General features: G+C 43.6%; 1 protein-coding gene across 1 annotated transcript in view; it reads left to right on the top strand.

The window, feature by feature from the left end:
- The window catches only part of PSMD1 (proteasome 26S subunit, non-ATPase 1), a 74,556-nt gene extending 51,037 nt beyond the window's left edge, over window positions 1-23,519 (top strand). Inside the window, exons 18-25 of the mRNA XM_074593194.1 lie at window positions 187-303; window positions 8,853-8,955; window positions 14,284-14,453; window positions 16,203-16,295; window positions 17,887-17,979; window positions 20,317-20,463; window positions 22,313-22,467; window positions 23,300-23,519. Of these exons, the coding sequence (XP_074449295.1) occupies window positions 187-303; window positions 8,853-8,955; window positions 14,284-14,453; window positions 16,203-16,295; window positions 17,887-17,979; window positions 20,317-20,463; window positions 22,313-22,459 (870 nt within the window). The 3' untranslated portion in view covers window positions 22,460-22,467; window positions 23,300-23,519. The remainder of the gene's footprint in view (window positions 1-186; window positions 304-8,852; window positions 8,956-14,283; window positions 14,454-16,202; window positions 16,296-17,886; window positions 17,980-20,316; window positions 20,464-22,312; window positions 22,468-23,299) is intronic.
- Window positions 23,520-25,912: the final 2,393 nt, after the last annotated feature.

The raw sequence follows: 25,912 nt of genomic DNA on the forward strand, positions 1-25,912 counted from the left end.
TTTTTTCTTCTTCCTGATTTATGAGAATCCACAGATTTCTGGTTCATTTACCAAGAACAGGCAAAATATGTTAAAAAGTATATCTGATAGCATCCATCTGGTAACCTTCCATTAGAGTACTGAATCCTGGGATACTAAAAATAATAGTATTAACTTTGCGATTGCTTATTTCTTGTTTTTTTTTAGGAAGCAATTAATTTGCTTGAGCCGATGACAAATGATCCTGTGAATTATGTACGTCAAGGAGCTCTGATTGCATCTGCCCTTATCATGATCCAGCAGACTGAGATTACCTGCCCAAAGGTAACGTGGCGTACCTTACATACCAGCTTGTTAGACGGAAAAATAGTCTTGGATGCCAAATCTTTAGTGCTTGGCACTGCACGTGAGCATTGGCGAGAGAGTGTACGTGCCTCGTAAAGAGCCAGAGGTGAATGCACAGCAGGAAGCTCCTGCACAGATGAGAGCGTGCAGTTTTGAACGGGGGAGCGATGCACGCTGATTGAAACATGCCTGATAGATCACAGCGTTTCCACTCTAGGCGTTATGAGAATAAACAGTCTTTCTTAAAAGGTCTAAAAGCATCTTATAATGATACGAAAGTGACTGTCTTCCACTAACATGTACTCCTATATGTTCATGATTTATGTGAACACCATTGCGTAGTGAAGAAGTCGGTTTTTGTGATAGTGAATTTAGTTTTGGATGTGGTCAGGGTGCAGGGAAGTCCTGTTATAACTATGTTTCCTTAGTAGCTAGTCTTACACCTTTCAGGTGAAACAATTTCTGCAGTCTGAAATGGCTTAGTGGCTTTGTAGCAAATACTTTTTTTTTTTTTTTAATGGAGTTGCTCAGAAGGCAAAAGGGATTGCATATGCTGTGTTTAGCTTTTAAAAATAGATTGCCCTGTGAATATATGACAGATGAGGATATGCAAACATTTGTACAGACTAAAAGTCCGCGTTAATAGAAGCTCTGAGGTTCCACATTTCATCCGCGCTGGTGAGTGCTGAGGCAGAGCAGTAGCTGGTGCTTCGCTACTCATCTGTCATATACGGGTTGCTTTTACTGATGTCATTTTAGAAGTTGAACTGTGATAAAAACAGCCACTTTTTTACTGCATTTGGATGGGGAGAAAGAAAAAAACCTCTTTGTCCAGTGGAAAATTTTACTTGGGAAAGTCAGTGAAGGAAATCTACAAATACAGGTGTTTGGGTATTTCCAAGTCATGGAACATGAAAATTTGCTGGCAGACAGTTTGTTCCTTTGAATTATTTAAAAAAAGAAAAAAAAAAAAAAGGCAAAAAACCCCATTAGTTTTCACTGAGCAGAATCTGGGAGTGTGTTTATATTATCAGAATTGTAGTGCAACTGAATAAGCCAGTGAAGAACACTGGAGTTCTATTGCATACCCTCATCTTCTAAGATACAAAGTCTCTGTAATGTGAAGTAGAATTATCTTTCTGTAGAAAGAAACTGCTTGTTTTTATCATTTCTTCCTTGGTCAGGTGCTTGGAATGCCAGCCCTCAGTATAGGAGATCAGGTTTAATCATTTTTCACTCCTCTAATTTTGGCAAAGTTGTATAGCTCCCCTGTGCCTCAGTTTCCCACCTGAAAGAAATAAGGATGATTCTTTCTTCTATGAAATGATATTATGAGAATAAATTAATTTTAGTTTGCAAAGCACCCTAATCCTCTTGGGATGGAAATTGCGGACTGCTGTGAATCAGTCAGACATCTGAGACGTTTGAGATAATTGGTGAAAGAATCTGTGTGTCCTAAAGAAAAGCGCAAACAGGAGAAGAGCTAGCACAAATACAGGTCATTTGAGGTGTGTCGTAAGTCAGATCTCTTTCCCCAAACGGGCCTGGTAACCTCGAGTTCAGAGCTGTGTGTAATGCCTGGGCTTGTTAAGTGGGTGATTGAAATGTTGGCTAGCAAATACAGGCTGAGATGTATAGTCTGGGGTTCAGTGGCTTGTTTTAAAATGGGGAGAGGATCTGAAAAACCTTTATGCCAGAAGCCCTCTTTGAGCCAAAATTTGTGTGGTGTTACATAATATAGATACAGAAGGCAATTTGTTACCCGCTCATAGAAGCACTGTAGATATTAAAAAAAAAAAAAAAAAAAAAAACACCAAACAAAAAACCCCCCCAAAACCTACAGATTATGAAGTAATGAGGAGTCCCTGAAATAGTCTGCTAATTTAGGAACTAAATACAGAAATACCGATTTTACTTGTTCTAATGCCCCAAAAGTTAGCTAGAACCATCATCGCTTCTTGCTCAAAAGTAAAAGGAATATTTTGAGGAATATGTTGCCAATTAAGTTATTTATTATCCATGGGAAACTTTTTTGGAGCTCTCTGCCAGTCTGAAGAAAAATTATTTTACTCTGATGTGACGGGGTAGAGTTCAGAAAATAGCCATTTTGGGATTACAGTGACATGTTCTGATCTGATTAGATTCCTCCATGGCATGCTGGAGCACTGTGTGCCAAAGTGTCTAACCTGATGTGAGTGTTTGCATTGCTGGATAAGCAGCTAGTGAGAGGAGCGTGATGGATTTCATATCCCACAAGCCATATTTGTGTGATTTGATTTAAGAATCAAAGTATTTTGGTTTGAAAGAAACCATTTTTGTTGTGGGAGAATGTATATCTATGCCTTTGAATCACCTTTGCTGTCTTCTTTCCATTGCATTCCTCATCTTCTTTGTTGCGCTCACTCTTTATTTAAACGAGTAATTTAAAGAGTTTAAATTTAAATAAAGAGTTTACATAAAGAATTGTCATGATATGGAGGTCCCTTGAACTTGCAAGTTGCTTAAGTGTCAAGAGGGGTAGCAAATCTTGTGTAAAGCTAATTTGGGCTCTTTGGAGTTGAAACACAATTCCTCCATGTGCAGCCAGCATGATTTTCCTGACCTCTGTTGGTACATTTAAGAACCATATTAGTGCAGGATATAGAACAATAACAAGTTTATTTTGTGAAATGGAATCCTAAATTATAGATGTGATGAGATCACTGTAACAGAAATCAATGACAACTTCATTATGCATTCCTGACCTGCAGGGCAATTAAGACAGCAATTTTGGAGACAAACTACATGTCTAACATCTTGAATTGAATTTACTTATTCCTGGTTTTGTGTTAGGATAATCATCTTGGCAAAATGAGAAGATAATAAGCAAGGTCAAGGCTTTCCATCCATTCTCCTTCAGTCATCTTAGCCTGTTATCCTTAAGATGTTGTGAAGAAACCAGGACCAGATTACCCCCCACATTTTGATGAAATGCTAGGTCTTGCTAGGATGCCAGAATGATTTTTGCAATATTCTAGGAGCACCTTACACCTTCATGTAAGTCTGTTACTGTTAGATGCTTTTGCATACCGCATGCTCTTTGAAGAGAGCGTGTGTATGCAGAATAACTTCAACTTTTGAGGAAGATAAACTGTTTGCATGTTCAGTCTAAAACCTGTTTTAGTACAAACAGATTACCAAACACTCTTGTTCTTAAGAACTTGCATTTGCAAAAAGCATCATGCACATCACCTGCCACTGTTTCCCTAAGTTAACTGTTTATTAAGTTTTATTCTTAACAATCTCACGGGCTTCATGTGCATGGGTGTTGACTGGTGGAAGGAGAAGTGCTAAACAGCCTTATAAATGATAAATGACAGCCCCTTGGGTTTGTGGTAGGAAATGGTGCTGTTTCATTCTCATCTCTTAAAGCCTGTGTTGTTTCCTCAGTGTTTCCAAGGTTGCGCGTTTGGCTTTGTTTGAAATCAGTGGCGTGTAATTTTGGCCAGCACTAATTATCAGAATGGTGTGTTTGTGTGTGCGTGTATTTTGTTAGTTCAGATGACATGAGTCACTGCCTACGTCTTAGTGTTCCTCCTGGAAGTCGCTCAAATAAATTTCTTGATAGCATTTCCAAATGCTATAAAATTTTTAAAGTGCTTGAAGATTTCCACAGAGAAACAGAGCCTGTGGGTTTCACAGCATATTGAATAAACCTATACAGTAGTCTGGGATGTGCTCGTTGCTGTGGTTTGAAGAAAAAATAGTAGCAGATTAAAGGGCTCTACTAGACAAACTCTGGCAGATTTTGCTTCAACAGCTGACAAAAGTGAAGCTGTCTGTTGACACCTTGCTCCATTCTGTAGGAGGTGAGTGCCCCAACAGCAAAGGCAGAACTGATTTTTTTTTGTCTGTACCGCTCTTGCTTTCTCCAAAGAGCTGGAACAATGGCCCCACGTGTGGATGATACCTGCCTGAACCGCTGCAGCTGGAGCTGCCAAAGCAGGCTTTCCCCAGCAGCAAAGAAGGTTTTACAGCTGGGACCTGATCCAGTCAAAAATCCGCTCCTGTGAAGCGTTTGCTTTATAGGAACAGCCTGAATAAGCGTGCAGGCCTACCCTGCATTCGAGTGTCGAGGCAGTTCTGCCATCTCGGTTTGCCTGGTTCTCGAGGCCAAGTGGAGTAGCCTCATGCTCTTTCATAGAACAATTTTGCGTCCACTGATGCTAAAGTAAAACTTTGAAAAGGGCACACTTTCTCAATACGTTTTCCAGGGTTGGCAGTGGTCCACAGTTCATGGTGCACATCTATGCAGAATTTATCTGAAAGCAGAACGCTCTCGCTGTGACACCACATATTTTGTATTTTAAGAAGTAGAGGATATAAGGACTATTTCTTATTGTAGCTGTTCAGCACTTGTTCATTGAACGCCTGCTCTCAGCTGGTTCGCTGCTGTAACCTGTCCGTGTTGCCTGGAGAGGTGGCAACTGATCTGCTCAGGTTTAGCAGGCAGGTTTCTGTCCCTTGGTCCCTTGCAGTTGTCGGTGTCCTGGTGCCACAGCTGGTAGGTTCCTGATGGGCTTGTTGCCCAGGTATTTTGTTCATCTGCTCTGGACTAATGTAGATGTGAGCAGGACCTATGGAAGGCATATTAGGGAGAAGGTGCTCACAGGGGCAGAAGCCACAATCAAGGAAGGTGCACGACTTCCCCTGCCAGCCCTGCCTCGCCTTTCCTGAGAGAGGTGTTTCTGCCCTCTGTCCCGAGAGGCTGCTCCGACAGACTTCGGATGCCAGCATGAACGTTAGCAGTTCTGCTGAATGTCTTCTCACTTCACCCAGGGTTTCGTTCTCTGAGGATTTGATTACGGTGTAAATTCCAGATTACAGTCCACCGAACGAGCTTTGTAACATCTGTCTGTTTTTGTAAATATTTCGAACCCAGAAGCTGAGCCCAGAGTGACGGGAATGATGTGCTCTAAATGGAGGCACTGGAATCCTACTGCTCAGCTCTCAACCATAGGGATGGTTTTATGTGGTGCTTCGGTGTCTCTGTGTGTCTGTCCCAAGGAACATCTGAAGACTTTGGTTCACCTAGTCTGCATGTGGTTGCCCTTGATACTGCACGAGGCCACCTTCCAGGTTGCAAATGCAGACTAAGGTATTTTTCCAGTGTGCAAGAGGTCAGGCGTAAGAAACAAACTATTTATATTAAACGTGTAACCCTCAGTGTAAGCTTTTATAAATAAAAATCGGGAGACCATGAAAAAGCATAAATGGAGTGAAGCGAGAGCAGAGTTTGGTCAGTATATCCAGAATAAACCCTGTATTGTGTGTGCAGTATCTCCCTGCCACACGTGTGTCCGTGCGGCTGCCCTGAAAATGTATGTTCCTTCTTTTTCTTAGCTTTAATAAATTCAAGGAAATTTAAGTCACCTGCTTTTGAGAACAGGGACTAGTGACAAAAACTTTTTAATGCAAGGATGGAATTGGTGAATAAAGAACTAGTATTAGCACACAAATTGTTGGACTGACTTAGGCTGAAAAATGGAAATAGCTGCTGGTTTTCCCCTGTCAGTTTTAGTAAATGCCTCCTGCTTTACCAGAGAAGTGTTGTTTTGTTCAGCTTCGCTGCTCCTGTTTTTAAAAGTGGCTGGCTGCTCTGGTGTTTCATGGTTGTGAGACTGTCCGTTTGTGTGAAACAAATAAAGTAATGTTAATACAGTCGTGTTTAGCAGGTCATGATTTACTTGTATGAATGTCAGTAATGTCTTTCACTGTCGCAGATTGGTTTAAATGTCTTCAGGTTAGATGCCATCACTGGTGAAGGGGTTGAGGTGACAAGTAGTACAGCTGGGTTAGTGGCTGAAAGGCAGGAAAGGTATCAACCGGAGAGTGTCTGTTCCTTCAGGGCAGCTGTCTTTTAAACGGTTTGATGAGTTAATATGCATTGAGAACTATTTGCAGAAACATGCAATCTTAATCTAAGTGGTCACTAAGTGTTTAGGGATGCCAAGCAGTGTCGCAGCTCTTGGGTATAATGCTTGTGCGTTGGAGAGGCAACCTCTGTCTTCTGTCCATCACAGACATTAGACGTAATCTCTCAAAGGTAAAGTCTCAGCTTCTATGTGTCAAAAATTCACACATAAAATGTGGTGAAATATATTGCTAGCATTACCTCGGCTGCAGGATTAAGTCATGGCTCTGATGTGCTTTTACTGGAGAATCTGATCTCATGTTTTGCTGAGAAACTCCTGCAGTTTGATTTATCCCCTCAGCTCTTCGTTATGTTTTGATCTTTTTTTTTTTTACCTTGATGAATCCCAGTTTAACAAAATGTTATTCTCAGCACGGTTCTCATGTCACTGACTCAGTCATATGAATGGTTGTTTTTTTCACGGGTGCAAAAACTCTTTCTGTAAGCGCTTTGAGATTCCCCAGTGCACCCCAAGACAGGCCACGTGCTAGAAGTGATGCCTCTGAAGGCTGCTCCTGGTGCTCAGTGCTGCCCACCCGCAGGACAGCTCTGGAGCTTGTGGTGTGCTGCATGGATGGGGTACGGAGTGTCATCAGAGTCAGTGTTTAAGCCTCCTTCACTGGCACAATTGGGCACTGGGAGCATTGGAGGCCGTGCAAGGGTACGTTCCTGGTGGTGGTGGTGGAGCTTGGCACCTTTGCCTGCATCAGACACTTTAAGTGTGTTTCACAAATGAAAGGTAGGACCTTTCCTCAGACGTTTGTCACTGAGTAAATATCACTGGTATCCCTGGAGAGGCCCATATTCTTTGGATGCGAAAAGGGGCTAGGGGGTTGTCTCGTATTAGGGTTTTATACTTGGAAACGTTAACTGTGTTTGCAATACTAGGAGCTGCTCTGTGTCTCTGGTGGCTGTGTCTGGCCCTGCTGCCTTGAGCTAGAAGTTTGTCCTCTCATCTGTGCCTGCAGATCTAGGAATAGGACTTGGGATACCAGCAACAAAGTGGACCAACAAGCGGGGAGAAGCTTGTTTAAGACATCTTGGAAGGAGACTTTTTGAAAAGACCTCCTTTTCTTTTGAGCATATGTTGTGGTTTGGCCTCAGACGACAACAAAGAACCCCGTGCCGCTCTCCCAAGCTTCCCCAGTACGGGGAAGAATAGAAAGAAAAAGGTAAAACTCATGGGTTGAGACAAAGGCAGTTTAACAAAACAGCAAAGGGAACAAGAAAACAACAACAATGACAGGGATAGAGGAATATACAAACACGATTATGGTCAGAGACCGGACCTGGGACGCCCCAGCCCGCTCCAAGCCGAGACTTCCTGCCCTCCCTCCCGCAGCTCAGACTGGGCATGGCTCACATGGGGTGGAATACCTGTGTCCCTGCCAGAGCCTGTGGAAAATTAACCCTATCCCTGCCAGAACCAGGACAGCGTAGAATCGTTTAGGTTGGAAAAGACCTTTAAGATCATCAACCTAATACTGCCAAGTCCGACACTAAACCATGTCACTTAGTGCCACATCTACACATCTCTTAAATGCCTCCAGAGATGGTGACTCAACTGCTTCCCTGGGCAGCCTGTTCCAATGTTGGATAACCCTTTTACTGAAGAAATTTCAAGTGAAGGCTTAGTATGAAACAAAACGTCACATGGATATCTGGATTAAAATTAATTTAGGGAAGAGGAATAAAAGATTCTTGCAGACATGCTGTGGATGGGGTGCAGCTTTCCAGGTTTTGACTAGGTTGCAGGTTGAGATATCCTGGTCTGCTTTTTCAGTTATAAAAATTACTTCAGCTCTATTGTTGCTGCACTGCATATATTCAAAGACATTAAGACATATATATATTCAAAGACATTAAGTTATTAATATGTGATAAAGCCTTAGATATTGTTGGATGTGATACTGTTCTGTGTCTTCAACAGCTGGTGAACCAGCGATTGAAGCAGTGATGATAATATAAGCAAAGGTTTAGCAATTTCCCTTACTACTGTGTGCTTAAGATACTGTGATGAACATACCATGGTATAAACTATTACTTTATTAAATATTTTCAATAATGTTTTTCACTTTAAAGGTAGGGGTGCAGTAGCGAAAATTGCTGATGATGCACCATAGGGGAATTATCAATACAGCAGAAATATTGTACAGGAAAAACAGAATAGGTTTGAAGTTTTCAGCAGTAGGAGTTGGAGGAAATTTAATAAAGCGCGGTGTCACGCACCTTAGAACATATAGTAGTTCTTGCTACAAACTCATCTGTTGGTCTTTTATTCCAGTGACTCTCCAGAGATTCTCAGGCTATTCTTGTAAGGCCTGCAAAATGTGGTTTGGAAACGTACATCCATCTTGACTATTTTAAAATTGCTATATGGGTATCTTCAAGTGGGAAAACCTCTGTAATTAATTATTAGTGGATGACTTGTAACACCAGTGACTAAAGCCATTGAAAAGATGAATGTCGTCCTAGGGTGCAGAAATCCATGATGCTTCCAGTAAAGAGAGAATATTTGACTCATGCAATCAGTTTTATAATCTCTCTCTTTTTTTCTTTTTATTTGTTTATCCAGGTCAGCCAGTTCAGACAGCTCTATTCCAAAGTGATCAATGATAAGCATGATGATGTTATGGCAAAGTTTGGAGCAATCCTGGCACAAGGCATTTTGGATGCAGGTAATTCCTCAAACCGTTAAAGCAGTTAAAATTTCTTAAACTTATTTGGCTACAATAGCTGTAATAGAAAATTTCATTTGGGGTATGAGGTGCTAGCTTTATGCCTGTTGTGTAATAGTAGCAAGAAATCACTAATTTCAAGTCATTTTATCTAATTAAAGAAATAAACTCTGTTCTGTACTTTTAGCTTGTATCAGCATGCTTCTGTTAGGAGAGACTCAGTCCAGTCATTGGGGCAGAATTTGTGTCCAGGACTCAGAACAAATATGATCTTTTTGTTCTAAGTCTGTTTTGCCACCCTGAATATTGATTTATAGCACAACAGATTGGTTCTTTATTTTTCAAAGCAAGCAACTGCTCCAGAAATACCTTGTGGTATCCAGTCCTCATATTTTGCCTTTTCTGTTAAAATCTGACCTAACCAGATTAAAAAAAAAAAAAAATATATATATATATATGTTTTTTAATAACTAGGTTTTGCCTCTTTCCTGATTATTGCGAGGTGTTGCACAAAGAGAGAAGCACAATTAACTGCATCGGTGTTATTTCAGAAGGCTCAATTTCACAGGCTACTCTCTTTTTCTAGCATAGGAAACATCACATCATGAGTGTTAATGACGAAATGTTGAGCAGGAGCAGGTTCTCTAAAGACACTTTGCATTAATAAGGACTGAGTTGCAGGGCCTATTAAGGAAGGTTTCTGTAAGCAAAGAGGACAGACAATGTTTTGGTTTGAATTTTTCCTTCTGCAGGAGTTAAGACTTGTACAGTGCTGTCTGTGTCAGTAGCACCCCCTTCCCAAGTTTCCAAACACAGTTTCTTCCATCTGCTCTCTCGTGCTGTAGCCTTTTCTTGCCATGCATCTCCCTATTCCCTGTGGTAGGTAGAAACAAGCTGGTTTTCCCTGTTCTGAGCCCAAGGTTAGTCCTGAAGTCACATAAGCAAAGGAGACTCATATTCCCCTCTGTGGATGGCTTAAGCACGGCAACATGCACTGTAGTTACGCAGTGTCTGTATGAGATCACTACATCTCCAAGCCATGTGGTGGGGGGAGAAAAACTTAGGGCTGCCTGCACCTATCTGCATGGAAGCGTGCTTAAAAAGCTCTCTTCCTGGTGAGCATGCGGCAGTCGGGCTGCTCGGTGCTCCATGATGAGGGCTGCTCAGAGAATGAAGCAACAGGAACCACCTCCTTTATCTTTTTTGCCTCCCAGGTAGCTCTCCTGGAGCTCAGCCTTAGCAGTGCTCTTGGCACAAGGCTGTTATAATAATTTTGGTCATTCCCGTACTCATACTGTGCTGCTGGGAAGCCAGAACCCAGCTCAAGGAGATTTTTCTCTCAGCAGTACAGACCTGCTTCGAATTCCTACCTTTAAGATTAAATCATAAAAATGAAGCTAAAACCTTCTTTGCTTCCTGTGTCACTCAGTATTGTATAATGACTTGGAAACCAGAAGCATCCAATTTTAATAAACTACATGTGAATTTGTGCCAACTTTAACCTCTTTATTTCTTGCTGAGTGGCTGGGGGAAGGCTGTGGACTACCCTTTCTTAACCTATTGCCACTTTCATTAGATCTTCTTAAAAGAATAAATTCTTTTTATCTCGCCCATACTACTACAAGAGCTTATCTGAAACAATGAGCTATAGAATTTTAATTATCGCTACCAGGAAGAAAAGGTTCTTTGTGTCATCTGCTACAGTTGGGGCAATTGAGTTTGGGATTTTTTGTTGGTTTTCCTTTTTTTTTTTTTTTTTTCATGAGGGAAAGACAGAAGTATAATTCTCTTCAAATGACAGGCTTTGATCAAAAGTGCAAGATTTCCAGTGTGCAGCTGGGAAATGCTGCACTGGAGGTGGGGTTTTTGCTCTGACAATGAGGTAGTCGTTAGACTGGTGGTTTCATGGAAGGAGCAAGGTACTTTGAAAACGCTGAAGTGGAAATGAAGAATTTGGTTGTTGTCTAATTGTTAGGCCCCAGCAGCTACAGTTTTACTTCTTTAATAAAATAAGAAAAATGTAGACACTCTAAATTTAGCTTAGAGATATTTTTTCCCCCGAAGCCTGTGAACTTTTATAATGCTCCCCTTCATGTACAAAAACGCTCTCTTGTTCCAGGCTACTGACTCCCTTTCTGTTTTTCACAAAATCAATATACTTCATTTTCTGGAGTATGTATTTGTGAATGTGAGCTACAAAAGGGATATACTAATCTCATTAGATGTTGGCGTTTTACCTGCTTGAAAACTGTTTTGCCCTCTGGACTCTAGGTATCTTCTCTGGTTCTTAATGCCACATTTCTCCATTAGTAAGATAAGAGGAGCGGCAGCCACTACACAAATACCTGTGTGGTTTATCTGGAAAATCCTTTTCTTGATATGTAGGAAAGGTTTGTGTGGGGTCAGCAGTGCAACGGGTTGGGGACGGGGTGTAGCACTGGGCATGCAGACTGAAGCCAAAGAAGCTGTTGACAACCTGACAGTGAAGGTCCTGGATTCCCCACTGTTCGGAGACATTTGCAATGCGTGATGAAAACGAAAGTGTCATCCAAATTACAGAGGAAAGAGTTGCCTCTCTCCTCATTGCTGTCTCTCCACATCTGCATCTTGTATGATGTGTTATATTTTGGATGTTAAAAACTTCAGTACAAAAAATAAACTTCGATGCATGAGGTCTGCTCTTCCACATGTTGAATTCAGCGCTCCTATTTCCCACCTTTCTCCTGCCTCTCACTGTTCATAAGCTCTTCATGTAAGTTGGGTCTTACTCTCTGGTAGTTAAGAAAAAAGCCATTATCCTGTGCTAATGTTTTTGTCCATTAGATGAGAGCTACCTTGTGTTTTGTTGCCCGCGTGAATTGGGTTGCTGGCACATGCTGAAATCAACTTTGATGGGGTTTTGGTGGCTTGTCCTGTGAGATTTTGACTTTTCTGTACTGCCACTGCTAACAGTTCAGGTTGTCTTTGTTCACTACATAGATGAAGCGGATGGGGCTTTGAGCAACCTGGTCTAGTGGGAGGTGTCCCTGCCCATGGCAGAGAACTAGGTGATCGTTAAGGTCCCTTCCAGCCCAAACCATTCTATGATTCGATGATAAGTCTTTGCTGATAGAGAAAGAAACAGTATGATACGTGTGAAAATGGGATCCTGCCTAAGCCAGGGTTGGAAACTAATTTCCAAGGTCCACCAAGCATCTTTATCTAATGGCTGTTGTGCAGTGTTCTCCTGGGCTACACTGCCAGAGTATTACCAAGTGCCACCATGACATACGTAAGGGGTGAGTTTATCAAAGCATATAAATCATCAGCGTCTGCTTGCTGCACTCCCCCTCTTATTAACTGACGTTAAACTTTTAACCAGCAAATCCTCACAGCCTGCAGAACAGCCACTTTAATTCCGGCAAACCTTGTCACAGTGGCAGTTTGAATTCTGGGAGATAGACACTATAGTACTACCCAAGGAGGCCTGAAAATGTTTCTTGTGTGTTTTTTGAAAATTTTTTTTCCAAGCTTCATGTCACAGCTTTCATCCAGCCAGCCAAAGATCTGGAATGTGTTCCCTTCCAGGTTGTCGGGACTGCTACTTAATCATGAAGATAAATCACAGTTTTGCAATATCATGTCTCCCCACCTTTCCTGCTCCCTGCAGGACCCTGGGAGTGAGGGTGGGCTGTGTGTGGGTGTAAAACAACAGAAAATAGCATGACAGCATCTTTTGAATATGAAATCTGTTACTCATCCAGGAAATTCCAGAGATTGGATAATATAATTCTAAAGGTTAAAATAAATTCTGAAAATTGAAGTCCAAAAGTTTGATAAAATCTAGTTAAGCTGCTTGTGCAACATCACTGGGCTGCTTGATCCAGAATATCTACAGATTACTGACCTGGCCCTTATACAGTGATGCAGTGAAGAGAAGTTCAAAGTACAGATGGGGGAGAAGAGCAGAAATTTGAGTGTGCAGTGTTTGACATGTTTAAGGATAGCACAAGACCTCAGGCAATCCCTCCTTAATGCTGTGGTAAATTCAAGTAGAAAGGTGAGAGATTGGTATCGGAGGAAATAATGAGAAGCAGAGGAGACCGTATCATTGTCTTTCTTCAAAGAAGGAGTTCTCTAGTCAAATAGCAGGAGATCTACTGCTACCACAAAGGGAAAAGGAAGGAGATAGCATGTATGCAGAGTATCCTACAGGAGGGCATCAAAATCTGCCACCTTCCATTGCTTCTCCTGGGACTAACACTGACAGATACCCAAGATGAGATTACGGCTTCATTCAGGGCTTTTATTAGTTTGGGCAGCAAAAATTAATTTTGCTTGTCTTTAAAACTCAGAGACAGCTCCATTGCTGCCTGGCCCTGTAGAGGTGGCTGGTTGTGCGAGGCAGGGGAATGGTACTCCAGTTGGGGATTTTCAGCTACAAAGTGCCCTGAGTTTGCAACTAGTGGGTGTTTGTATTTTAACGAAGTTACCCTCCCTGCACCCGTCTTGTCAGCGGTAACGGACTTGCCTGGTGCCCTCTTCAACTCAATCCATTGTGTTCATCAGAAGACTGAAGATCAGATTAACACTTTCTCACTCTGTCTGCAAGCCCAATCTTTCAATTTGGTTTCTAGCTGGATGTTTCTGCGCTACATCAACATATGGAGTTGTTTTGGTCTCTGCTTTGCAAGTACAAAGCTAAGACTTGGTTGTCTGGCAGAGATGTAATTTTGCTGCAAAGACTGCAGGAGCTTGTCTCTTTGCCGCTTAGATTGATAACCTCTAGAAGCAACTTCTGAAGTTGCTGCTGTTTACATTTTTTTCTACTGAGATGGTGTAGGATAAAAACCTAGGCGTATTTCTTCTGAATAACTGACAGTTCAGGGACGCAGCCACAGAAAGAAAAGTTTCTGTATGCACTGTTTTACAGGCACCGTTCTCCTTGTGAGTCTTGTCTTGTGGATCATCTAGATGCTGTGTTTTAAAACTACTTATGGCAAAGGTTTGCCTTTTCCTCCCCCTCTCCCTGCCTTCTGCATTGTACTTTTGTTTAACCTGTACCCTGGCAAAATCAGCGTGGGAGGGCTGTACTCATTGATTGTGTTTGGGGAACATGTAGCAGATGGAGCGCTTTGGTTGTTACGCTGCCCATCCGTTCCGCTGTGTAAGCGGAGATCACAGTGGCGGAGGGAGGTCTACTCCAGAGGAGAAAGCTGACAGCATTGTAGCCTGGCATGTGCTGTGTAGCCCCCGTCGCAGCAGCTCTTTGAGATGCATTGCTCAGGTGTCTTTGTGGAGTACCCAGGAATGTGTTAACTAACTCATTTCATTTATGGTTCCTTACAGGGGGCCATAACGTAACTATTTCGCTGCAGTCGAGGACGGGACATACTCACATGCCCTCCGTGGTGGGGGTTCTGGTCTTCACCCAGTTCTGGTTTTGGTTCCCCCTGTCACACTTCTTGTCGCTGGCTTTCACCCCAACCTGTGTCATTGGCCTTAACAAGGATCTTAAGGTACGTAATGAGCAGAGAGGAGAAGAAGCGCTGATAGCTGCTTGGAAGACTCAAGTGGTCTGGAAGGGGTGTGTGTGGATTTGTTGGTTTTCTTTGCGTGTTTCCAGATTGTTTATTCCAGAAAAGGCGCTAACTGGAAGAAGTCTGAAAAGCAGGCTTAAATTGCAGAGCTGCTGGTGGGAACCGGGACAAGAAAAATGTAGAGACCAGCCTTTTGACCCCTTTACTTCAAAGTAACTTAGGAAGAAAGGAACTCTAGCCAGTATATGTGGGCAGAGACCACCCCATTATGACTCCAGAAGGTCAAGGTTATTTTTAAAAAAAAAAAAAAAAGTGTGTTGCCTGCTTGCCCTCCTAAATAAATTATGTGATATTCTCTCCTAGGAAAGCCAGCAGTGGGAAAATGGGATTTGTTTGGATTCCTTGGGGAGTAAACATTAAACCCAGCAGTCATGGGTACTGCACTTCTCTTATGCATCTGTTCTTCCAGCTGATCAGCTGTGGTACGGCGCCCGCAAGCTCCGTACCATGCTGGGTCTCCTGAGCCGAAGAACTGAGCTAGTAACTTCCACAAAAAAGCTTCAGAATGTGGCAGCGCAGGGGTGTGCAGCCGCCTCCTGACATTGCTGCAGGCTTATTCTGCGATGCACAGAGCATCCATAGGGCTGGGCTGCTCTCAGAGTCCCTCTATGGGACTGAGCCAGCTTGCTGGACTGCAGCCCCTGGACCAACACCTTAGGGCTCTAGGCTGCTCTTCTTCGCCAGTCTCGGCCTGAGCATCCAGTCAATCTACACACAGCTCAAAATTCTCGCTCTGTTTGAAGAGAGACATTTGCAGCAAAAAGCCTTCTTTTTTTTCTTCCCCCTTCTCCCCTTCCCTCTCCTTCTGTCCTGAATACATCACAGGGGTTACATTGCTGCTTGTCTCTGCGCCTCCCCGGTGGTGACAGGCTCAGTGCTCTTTCGGCTGCTTAGGTGTACTGCCATTTTGTCTCCCTCTCCCCATCTCTCAAGAGTTTCCAGGGAGCCCAAACGGCTGCAGGCCAGGTTATATTGTATGACTTGGCTTCCATGCTAAAGCCAGCTACAGGCTGGATGTATGTTATGGGCTGCACCACACCCACCTCGCTTCCTCACAGCATTCCCTGTTCTCTTGTTGCTCCGTGATGTGTCATAAAGGAAGAGAGTTGAGATACTGCAGAAATTCAGTTTTAAGAATTTGGATTGGCTGTCAAAAGATGCTTTGTGCCCTTGCTTAAGTAGCTGAGAGTAAGAGAATATGCGAAATCGGTAGCCCACCCCCAAAACGTACTGTCCTTTTGCAAGAGGTGAATGTCAGGCAGTGCTTGGCTTGCCCTAGCGTGCATTGACAGAGCAGATCTTCACTTAGATCTTAAACCAATTTTGTGTTAATACGAGCAGGCACAGCAACAACATCAAAACCGCAAAAGCTTCAAAACAATGAAAACAAAGCATGGTGTGAATAGTGTGGAGTGTATGGAGAAGGCTAGGAGAGCTTGCCAGAGTCAAATTATAGAATAATTAAATAACATTGTTCTAGTTGAACTGTTGCCACTGATAACAGTTTCTCAGCTTCCGGAGGGGGAGAAGGGGAAGCTTGTATTCTTTAGAGGATCTGTGTTTGTCTCTGCTGGAAGGAAAATGAAGCTAAAGTAATTATTCTGCTGTGGATTTTTTTTCCCCCTGCTTTTATCGTCTCTAACAATTTTTTTCAACTGTTTGTCTTAGATGCCAAAAGTCCAGTACAAGTCCAACTGTAAGCCGTCCACATTTGCCTACCCCCCACCTCTTGAGGTACCAAAGGAAAAGGAGAAAGAAAAGGTATTTGGGCTAGCTTTCTGTGTTGTAAAGACTAACTCCTTCTCCCTCCTAGTATAAACATTGACTTTGGTGGCACTAATAGGGAATGTAAAGAGCAAAAGAAAAACCGGCAGCCATTATTGTCTCTGAAAGAGAATTCTAGCTATTTTTTCCCTGCTGTGCCTCGGACTGCTGCTGATCGTGGCATACAGCTGCTGTGCTACTGAGTCGCTGGAACCACCCTTGTCTCCAGTGATAAAGCCAGCAGCGTTGATTAATCCAACTGTTTTTCATGCCCTACTGATTTGTATGTGTATCGTCGTTGTGTAGCACCTAGCACAATGGGGTCCTTGTTTGTGACTGGGGCTTCAAAATGCTACTGCAGTACAAACATGGAGAATATTAGGTGGGACACTTCTCAAATAGTCCCATATGGAATGACAGAAGTGTACCTGGGCCCAAGGCAGTGGGTCCATGTGCTAGAATAATAGCTGTCAGGCCCACAGATTGCAAAAAGGTAAGTGTGGAACTGAGAATATCTAGGTATTGAAAAAGAAGAGATGAGACCTATGGGATGACAAGTGGGACAATAGTGGAAGCAATTTGTCTCCTGGCGTAAGATGGTAAAAGCTGTTGAGCAGACCACAGCAGCAGGCAGGGCCGCCCTTGGGGAGCAATTGCAGCAGTGGAGACCTCAGGCATGTCATGCTGATGAATGACATCGTGTGAAAACTGTAAAGCATTTTACCAGAATTGAATGATCCCCAGGACAGATTTCAGAGTCACTGAGGAACCCAGAAATGAACTCTGATAAAAGGCAAAGCTCACTGCTCACAGCTGCTTTCTCGCCTTTGGAATGGGATGGGAATTGGACAAATCTTTCCTCTTTTCAGCTTCCCTGGCCAAAATTAAAATGTGCCATAAGTCCACATGTAGCCTAGAAAGCCTCACTAGCAACATGATAAATGCAGTTGTTCCCTGTCCCTCTGAGCAAGTTGCTGCCTTATAGAGACAGTTACTGTGGATAGAGAGCTGTGCTCACTGGAAGGAAAACATGCTGAATTCTTGTATGTGAGTGTTGCTTCTGAGTACTTTCTGGCTCAGGAGGGCTCCTCCATAGGGCATTTTGCGTATCCAATTCTTTAGATCAATAAGAAATACAGGTGTCTGATTAGGACAGTGGAACAGCTTTAGGTCATTCTAAAGCACATTCGTATACATGTTTCTCTACCTTGGAGGCTCTGGCAACAGGTTTCCCTGTAACAAGAATTCCATTTGTTGCTCTGTTAAAAATAAACAAACAAATCTCTCGGAGATTAATCACTACTGTCTGGGTCTCTATAAATTAGGAAGTTTTCTCTCCTGCATGCGTGGTTGGACCCAGCCTGCATTCATGGCACTTTTTTGTCCCATCTGTGCCATTTATTTGCTTTGGTGGTGCCGTATTTGTCTCTTAAACAGAGCAGTGGGTAGGAAGTGGAATTGTTCTTATTGACACCTGCCCTGAGAACTGACCTGACACTGATTTCCCTTTTTTCCCCTGCCTGGGGAGCTGAAGCACAGCGTACGGTGTTGCACTCACACTGAACGCCTCCTCTGTTGACATATCCAGGTTTCCACTGCTGTGCTGTCCATCACTGCAAAAGCCAAGAAGAAGGAAAAGGAGAAGGAGAAAGAGAAGAAGGAAGAGGAGAAGATGGAAGTGGTGGGTGCAAACATTGAAAGTTAAATGTTTTCTTCCCCCCCCTTATAAAGGTGGAAGGTGTGGCATGAGAGCTGGCACCCACTTAATGCTGTCCCCCCTGGCACCTATGTTAGTTCTGAGCAAAGCATTAACCCAGGTTTCAGTGTACTGCATACACTGGTTTGCATCTTTGCTGTGTGTGTGTGTGTTGTTAAAAGCAAGAGGTGGTTCTATTTGTGAATACATTATTTCTGAGAAATAAATCTTCCTTGTTATTGTTAAGTAACTGACTTCCTTAAAGGCAGAAGCTTATTTTGACAAATTTATGTGCCTTTAACTGCATGAACCTTTTGTGCATGATTTCATTGCCTGCTGGTTTTAGATCAAGGGAATTTTTATCTCTTATCCATGTACTTTTCTTATTAATGTGGAAAAAGTTTTAATAATTTCACGTCCTTGATACCTCTGACCTTTTAAAAAGGACTGGATGTTGTAGCAGTTGCTCGGTGGTGTCTAATTCAGTTTGAGAGCACTGAAGAGTTTAAACTTTCTGGTTTTGCACATGCTTAACCCCCTATTCTGAATTGTTCGCCTTTTTGGCAGCAGTCTCTTGTGTGCTTTGCCCATCTATCAAAATGCTAAACGTTTATCCACACCCACTTCAGAACAAGTTGAGCTTTGAGCACAGGATCCGTCTGCTGCTCAGTGGTTACAGTGATTGCTTTGGTCCTCTGATGATTTCTTTCAGCTCATAGACCTGATACTGGAACTTGTCATCCTCATCTATGAATAATGCGTCGTCCTGGAGCAAGCTGAAGGATAGAGAAATGGCTGGATAATGAATTCTTGGGGGTTGCTGTAATTTGGAAAACATACGGCAGCTAAAATTCTTGCCGTACCCTGACAAAGGACCCTTCCTTTTGTGCTCTGCTAACAGATGCAAATATGCCAAAACCAACTGCAAGCTGAAAAAGCATTATGCTGACAAGCTCAGTAGAAATTTTTCTTGATTCCACTTTAATATTGATGTGAGAAAAGCAGCGCGGTCAGGGAATTTTTGGCCTATTTAATTTTAAAAAGAAACACACAAATGGTATGTGAAGAGAGGGTGGCGTTTGTGTAAAATAACCTTCCTAGACCTACTGAAATGCAGCCATGTTGTATGCACTGAACTTTATACAGTTGGCTCAGAAAATGAATTATCTCATATGTGCAAGGCAGAATCTCTGGTTTTTGTCTTTTTGCTCCTTTATCAATGGTTCCTTGACATCAAACATTGCCTTTTCTTTGTATTGTTCTTATAGCACTATATACTAAGCAAAATGCGCTGATGCCCGTTTCTTCTACAATTGGTACAACCTACAGCTAAGAACAGGTGTTGAGAGGAAGGAACATATTAGAAGGGATTCACATGTCCTGTCTGTGTGTGTGTATACGCTCCAGATGTCTGAAAAGTTTTCTTGGATGAATTGAGCAGAAAAATGAGGATAGTAAAAAGGGAGCTTGCTGCCACCTGCTGTGTTTGAGTTGAGTGTTTTGCCGTTGTCTTAATGTTTTAGAGGTATAATTGCTTTCCTCTTTTCTTTTATGCCTGTCATATGACTAGTAATGCATAGCTTCCAAGAGCTCTGCACAGCAAGAAGCAGTCACTGTGCCAGAGAAAGTCCTGTCTGCTGTTACAGGATGTGCCGTGCATTTAGTGGTGTTCCTGATCATTTCCTGTTGCTTGTTTCCATCTTTTCTGCTCTCTTTTTTGTTTGCAACTCAGATGTTCCTGAGCAAGAGGGAAAACATGATCCATGTTCTTAAGTATGTAAAGGATGCTGTGTTTTTTCATGCTGAACTTTTCCCTTCAGCTGCTGAGTCATTGGATAAAGGAGGGTTTAACTGCAATTCCTGAGGGAGTCACTGAGGTGGAGTCATTTTGGTTGAGCTGCTGTCAGTGATGGCTGTATAGCTCTGAAAAATACAAGGGCCGTTTTGGGCAATTTTTATATGCTTAGTAATGATATCAAAGAATCTTCAGTTGCGAACAAAAAGCGGTGCGTTTACAGAGGAAGTATTAGAAAGGGAAGCTAGAGGTAAACTGTTCCACTGCTACCTCTTGTTAAACATTTTTTTCACCTGCATTTGAGAGCGATGCGTTGCCATGATGAGAGTACTTAAATCCACGCTGGCATTGCGCTGCCAGCTGATAGGTACGTGTTTGCTTGTTCCCCAGCAGGAGGATGGCTTCTCACCATGCTCTGGAATTGCTGCCTGCGTTAAGAGTGGCAGGTTGTACTTTACCCTCCTGAATTGTGAAAGGGTTATAGACTACTGTTAAAATCATGTTGATGTTCTCCTTCCCTTCCATAGGATGAGACTGAAAAGAAGGATGAAAAAGAAAAGAAAAAGGAGCCGGAACCCAACTTCCAGCTTCTGGACAACCCAGCCAGAGTCATGCCTGCTCAGCTCAAAGTTCTCACCATGACAGAGAGCTGCCGATACCAGCCTTTCAAACCAGTAAGTGTCGCCTTCCTCGTCTGTGCGCTTGACAAGAGCGTCCACAGAGCTGGGCTTGTGTGTAAGGGCCCAGAAGTTTTGTGTGTACATGAGAATGCCACTCGCAGCTGGTGCATCACTGCAATGGGTTTTAGAGATCTGCAACTTCACTGTTGTCATCTTTGCTTTTTAATGTCCCTCTCTCCAATTGATCACATGCAGTTCTGATTGGGGGGAAGCCAGAGGTGCTGCAAACCTTTTCACCCTGATAATGCTGCTTTATTTTTCATTCTTCTTCTACATATGCCAAATGCTGCAACCTGGAAGTCAATCAGACATAGTCTGTGTGTTAATGACATTGTTGGGGACATAAAGACTGAACCATGACCTTTACAGTGGGTTGAGAAGTTATACGGGCTCATTGTCAAAGCAATGAAATACACTAGGACTTGTGCTCAGGCTTTATTATTCTACACTGGCATTTATACCTAAATGGAGTATTTTTTTTCATTAAACAGATTTCTTATTCAGTTACATCTGACCTTAGAAAAGTGCCTTCGTCTCCTGTTAGCATACAGAAGAGAGAGCATATGACTGTTAGATGGAGAATGAAAAAGACCTTTTAGCATTAACCCAAGGGGTAACTAACTTTTCTGTGAGATACTCAAATATATTGCAAAGCTAATAAGCTTGCTCCTGACCTCTGAGTCTCCTGAGTCAAATTCTTTTGGCCTTTATTTTTGTTCAAGAAATATCACCCTCGACTTCCCCCTTTTGCAGGATTATGCATGGGAGAACGGTGTTCAGAAGAAGTAGTATTTTTTCCAGGACAGTAGTCATGTTTTTAATAAATGTATTTCCTGGAATTCCATGAGCACATTGGAATTCTCTGTGCAACATCCCCTTTTGAGACGTCTCCTTTAGCAAAGCTGTGGAAGGATTTTTCAGTTCCTACCCTTTAAAAAGCAGAGGTGACCCAACTGGTATTTGGATTGGGAAGATCTACTATGTGGTCCAGTAAGTGTCCACTCATGCAGCTGAAATGTGGACGTATGTAGCTGTTTGCTTCAGCTTCAGAAGAAGCCGAGTCCTTGGTGAGGGGAGTGCAGTTTCCTGCCTTCACCCCCCCATAAATAGATTTTGAAGAGAACAGAACCGTGGAGGTTTTTTGCTGGGATTTAGGTTGTGTAACCAATGAGGTTCTCGAAATGGCGCTGTTCTGGAGCTCTGCTCTGCTTTGGGCAATGCCAGCATAAAAGGCTTCTTTGAAATGCTGTTTATAGCCTGGAATCCTGCTGTGGTCAAAGCTCTGATCGCAGCCAGGCATGACACAGCAGTGCCTCTTCGCACCTCGTGTTTCAGTCCTGGAGACGCGTTTGCTTTAGTCTGCCAGGATGTTTGGTTGTGATCCTTGTAATTAATTCCCCTTTGTTTTACGAGGTCTGCTAATAGGATTCCTCAGTTGGTGGAAGCTGGTGATCAGATTAGTCTCTGTTTCAGATAGCCTCCTGGGAGGTGGCTACACAGAGAGGCTTCACTAAGCTTTGTTGCCCTGAAAAGATGAGCCTTATAAAGCAGTTATTGTTCAATTAGTTTTCCTGTGGAAAGCCCCAGCCTGGGACTGGGGTAAAGCTGTGAATCCAGATGTCATTTTCTATCAAACTGAGACTTAGTGGAAATACAAAAGGTACCCTGGATAGACTCTGTTCCGTCCCCTTATCAGGCAGGGATCTGGGCGGGTGTCAGACGCTTTGCTCTCTGCAGCTCACTCCTGCTGAGGTGTCTCATATGGCCTAGGCCATGTGGCCACGGACACTGCACCATGAGGCAGAGGGCAGCAGCTCTAATGCTCACTGCGCTTCTCTTGCAGCTTTCCATCGGAGGCATCATCATTCTGAAGGACACCAGTGAGGATATGGAGGAGCTGGTTGAACCCGTGGCAGCTCACGGTCCGAAGATTGAGGAAGAGGAGCAGGAACCTGAACCACCAGAGCCCTTCGAGTACATTGATGATTAAGACCTGAGGTACAGTGTATTGTGCAGAGTCACCTATATTAATCCCAGTGAAGCAAAAGCCCCTTTGGATCAACTGAAGCAGTTACCAGCACCCAGCACTCTTGTTTTAGCTCTTTGATGGCTTGTGCGCCAGATTCAGAAACGTCCTCTGTCCCAATTTGAAGAGTTTGGCAGTGGTAAAAGAGAAGCCCATTCTTCCGGATCAGGTCTGACCCAGGATCTGGTCTCTGATCTTGCACACTTGGCTACTCTTGAGTAGAGCCTCGCGAGGCAGAGTTAGAGCAGTGCACGGGGTCACGGGCAACAGCTGAGCTGGGAATAATCAGCTCACGAAAGATGGTCCCAGAGGGGCAAGTGGTTTATGTAAGAAAGCTGTCATCTACTTGACCTCAGTGTGGCAGAATTGGCCGAAAGAGAACTATACTCTGCTTTCTGGGGTTGTCCTGTCTTCCCAGCAGTTCTTAGCAGAATTTAAAGATGCTCCAGTCATGGGCTTTGTGGTGTTCTCTGAGCTCAACATAAGGATACTTGTAAATCTGTTCCAGGCAATGAATGTACGGTTCTCAGGTTCTTTGGTTAAAGTGCCTGAACTGATGTGCAAGTTTCTCACTGAGAGGCAGAAACCCAGTTGCTTTATTTCCAAATATGGGCTGGCATGTCCCAGTGCTCCCAAGAGCAAAGATTATGCACTTGAATTGGTGGATGGGGAGGAAAACAAACTCCTTGCTAAAAACTGTAAATGTTGCGTCAGTGGCAGTCTCGGGTGAGTGTCCGGGGCCAACCACAAGAAGCCTTAGTTAAATAAGTTTGCTTTTCTTGTTTTTCTCTCCCCTTCCTCCAGGATCACGTCCTCTAAAGAAGACACTATGCTCGATACCAGAAAGACAGACATGAAGACCTTCCTATCGAGATCTGCTGTTCAGTGCATGCAGCCCCAATCTGTGCTGAGCTAAAGCTGATAGTCCGTGTTTTATGGCTGAAGAACAGATATATGCTATTTAGTGTACTCTTTCACAAAACCTTGTTTTCAAATAAATATATTAAAAACTCTTGACAGGAAACTTGCTGCTTTAAAAAAAAAAAGAAGGAAACGTAACAACCTTCTTTTTTGCTCACCCCAAATGTTAAAAACTAGACCCAAGTTGTGCATCTTCCTCCAGCAAAGCTTGACTGACCCTGCTCCTCTGTAGAGTTGTTGGGTTTGTGTTTGTTGGGATTTGTGTTGGGATTTCTGCTTTCTCTAGCGCTCGTTTAGGCTGAGTGAGGTCACCAACTCCAGCCTGGCCCTGCCATAGCACTGTTGCTACAGGGAGGGCCGGTCTCTCCTTGCTGGCAGCTGCCCAGATGAGGTCTGCTTCCAAATTACCTCTGTAATACTGACTTTGTGTTGATCTTCACCCGTGCTCATCCTGGTATTCGTGTGACGGTGTGGGGCTGACAGAAGGGCTCTGGGTGTTAGTGATGGGGAGATGGGGCATGTTTCTCTTTGTTTTACAGAATCCCCTTTTTTTTCTGTGTGCTTTCACTGCTTTCACCAAATATGAGCGTAATAGCTGATGTGAGCAGGCAGCTAGAAATACATTACAGGCCTAGATGGGGTGAATCCAGACATACAAGTTGTTACACTGATGTGCATCGTTAGCCAAGGCGGGATTTACAGTCAGGGGTATGGAATGAGCAGTGGTCAGAAGGAAAGAATGCGGCTCGACCGTTCACTGTCGGCTGCCGGCCCTTCACCTGTTGGGCTGTAACCCAATTCAAAGGGTGCACCACCGGTGAGCCAGAGACTGCGGCCCTGGTCAGCTGTAAGCCAAATGCTGGGGGAAGCTCCGTCATTTGAAACAGAATGAGGTTTTTATTGTACGTATGTTGGAAAAGTTTTGCTCCATGCGAACATACCACAAGCTCATGTGCATCAGTAATCATGGAAGACAAATCTTGCATGTAGTGCCTGGGAGCTTTTCCAGCAGATGGTTTATTTTGGTGAACGTTACTATAGCAATAGAATAGTCTGCCTTTGTTCTCTACAAAGCTTAAGCTACACAGAGCAGAGGTATGGGACAAAACGCCAATTTTTGAGTCCTAGGCTTCAGTCCCTGAAGTTGAAATGCTGTCTCGGTAAGGGTGCTGGTCGGAGCTCACAGTTCTCAGCATGATCCAGATCCGTTCTCCTGTGAAGCAGAGTCAAGAATGAACCTGAAATGGCTACAGGCAATGCTACTGTCAGTAAAACTGGAAACAAAGAGGGAATCACTGCTCCAGTCCCTTGGTCATTCGAAGTGAGACCTGGTATTGTGGTGCAAGAAACAGAAGCTGGACAAATGTGCGTTGTGTGGGTCTCTGGTGCTGGAATGGGAACCTGTATCCTGACTCCTCTGTGTTCTGCTGATGCCAGCCAGTGCGGTATGTGGTGTTTTTCAGGTAATTTGTTAGTAACACCTTGTGTCATCTTACAAAATAACATGCTGAGGGGAGAACACTCTGTGTGTGTGGGGGGAAATCATTTCAGGTCATTCATCAACCTGCCACAGAGCCAGACATCGCTGGGAGGTTTCTGGAGTCCAAGTAGAAATGCTGGGAATAACAGGCTTAGACCCGAAGTCCTATATTGGTGCCTTGGCTGAGCTCTGAACAGTCTGCTTCTATTCACAGGGCTTCTTGCCGAGCCTTTCATGCTATGACAGACGTTTCAGGGTAGCCAGTATATTTCTGGCACTTGCTACGGGTTTGGTTCTCAGTGTGGCTGTGTAAATCTGTACGTACAGCGCAGTTCCCACTGAGCCAATGTACTGCCTGGGGCACCGTCCGGGAGACTTGATTCTTGCACTAAATGATGGTTTTGTGCCTGTGAGACCACTCCTGCCTCCGGCAGTGATGTTTCCCAGAGCTCCCTTGGCACAAGCAAATGTTAAAAACCTCAGATAGCCCTGAACTGATTTCTGAGCTGCTACTCTGGGGCCACGTGGGTAAGGTTACACTTGGGCAGTCAGATTTTTAGAGCTTTTGGTGGCTGTGGAAGAAAAGGGCCATGTGTGCCAGGCTGGGGACACCAGAAGGGACATCTGGGAATCGGCCTGTCCTCGCTTCCGCTCGCTGTGTTTTGTCTCCAGTGTGTAAACGCAGGTAGGAACTCCACGGTTTAGATTGACACCGCAGAGAGAACACACACAGAAAAGCATCCACTGCCTTGGCTTTTCCCTTTGGCTGCTCCATGTTTTCCTGCTCGGGAGAATGTCCAGGCCGGGAGAGGATAGAGGAGCATCAACGGAGCTGGCTTATGGTAAAAGGGCAGAGCAACTGGATTAGCAGTGAGAAGGAAGAGAGGTGATGGCCACACCGCAAATCTGAGTTGCTGTGAGCTGAGGGGGCAGTGGGAAGGGGCAGCTCAGTGGGATGGCGCTCAAGGGAAGACACTGCTCCTCTGGGCTGAGCAAACATGAGGAGTGTTTTCTAG

The sequence above is a fragment of the Larus michahellis genome, chromosome 6, assembly GCF_964199755.1.
Source record: "Larus michahellis chromosome 6, bLarMic1.1, whole genome shotgun sequence".
NCBI classification, from domain to species: Eukaryota; Metazoa; Chordata; class Aves; order Charadriiformes; family Laridae; genus Larus; species Larus michahellis.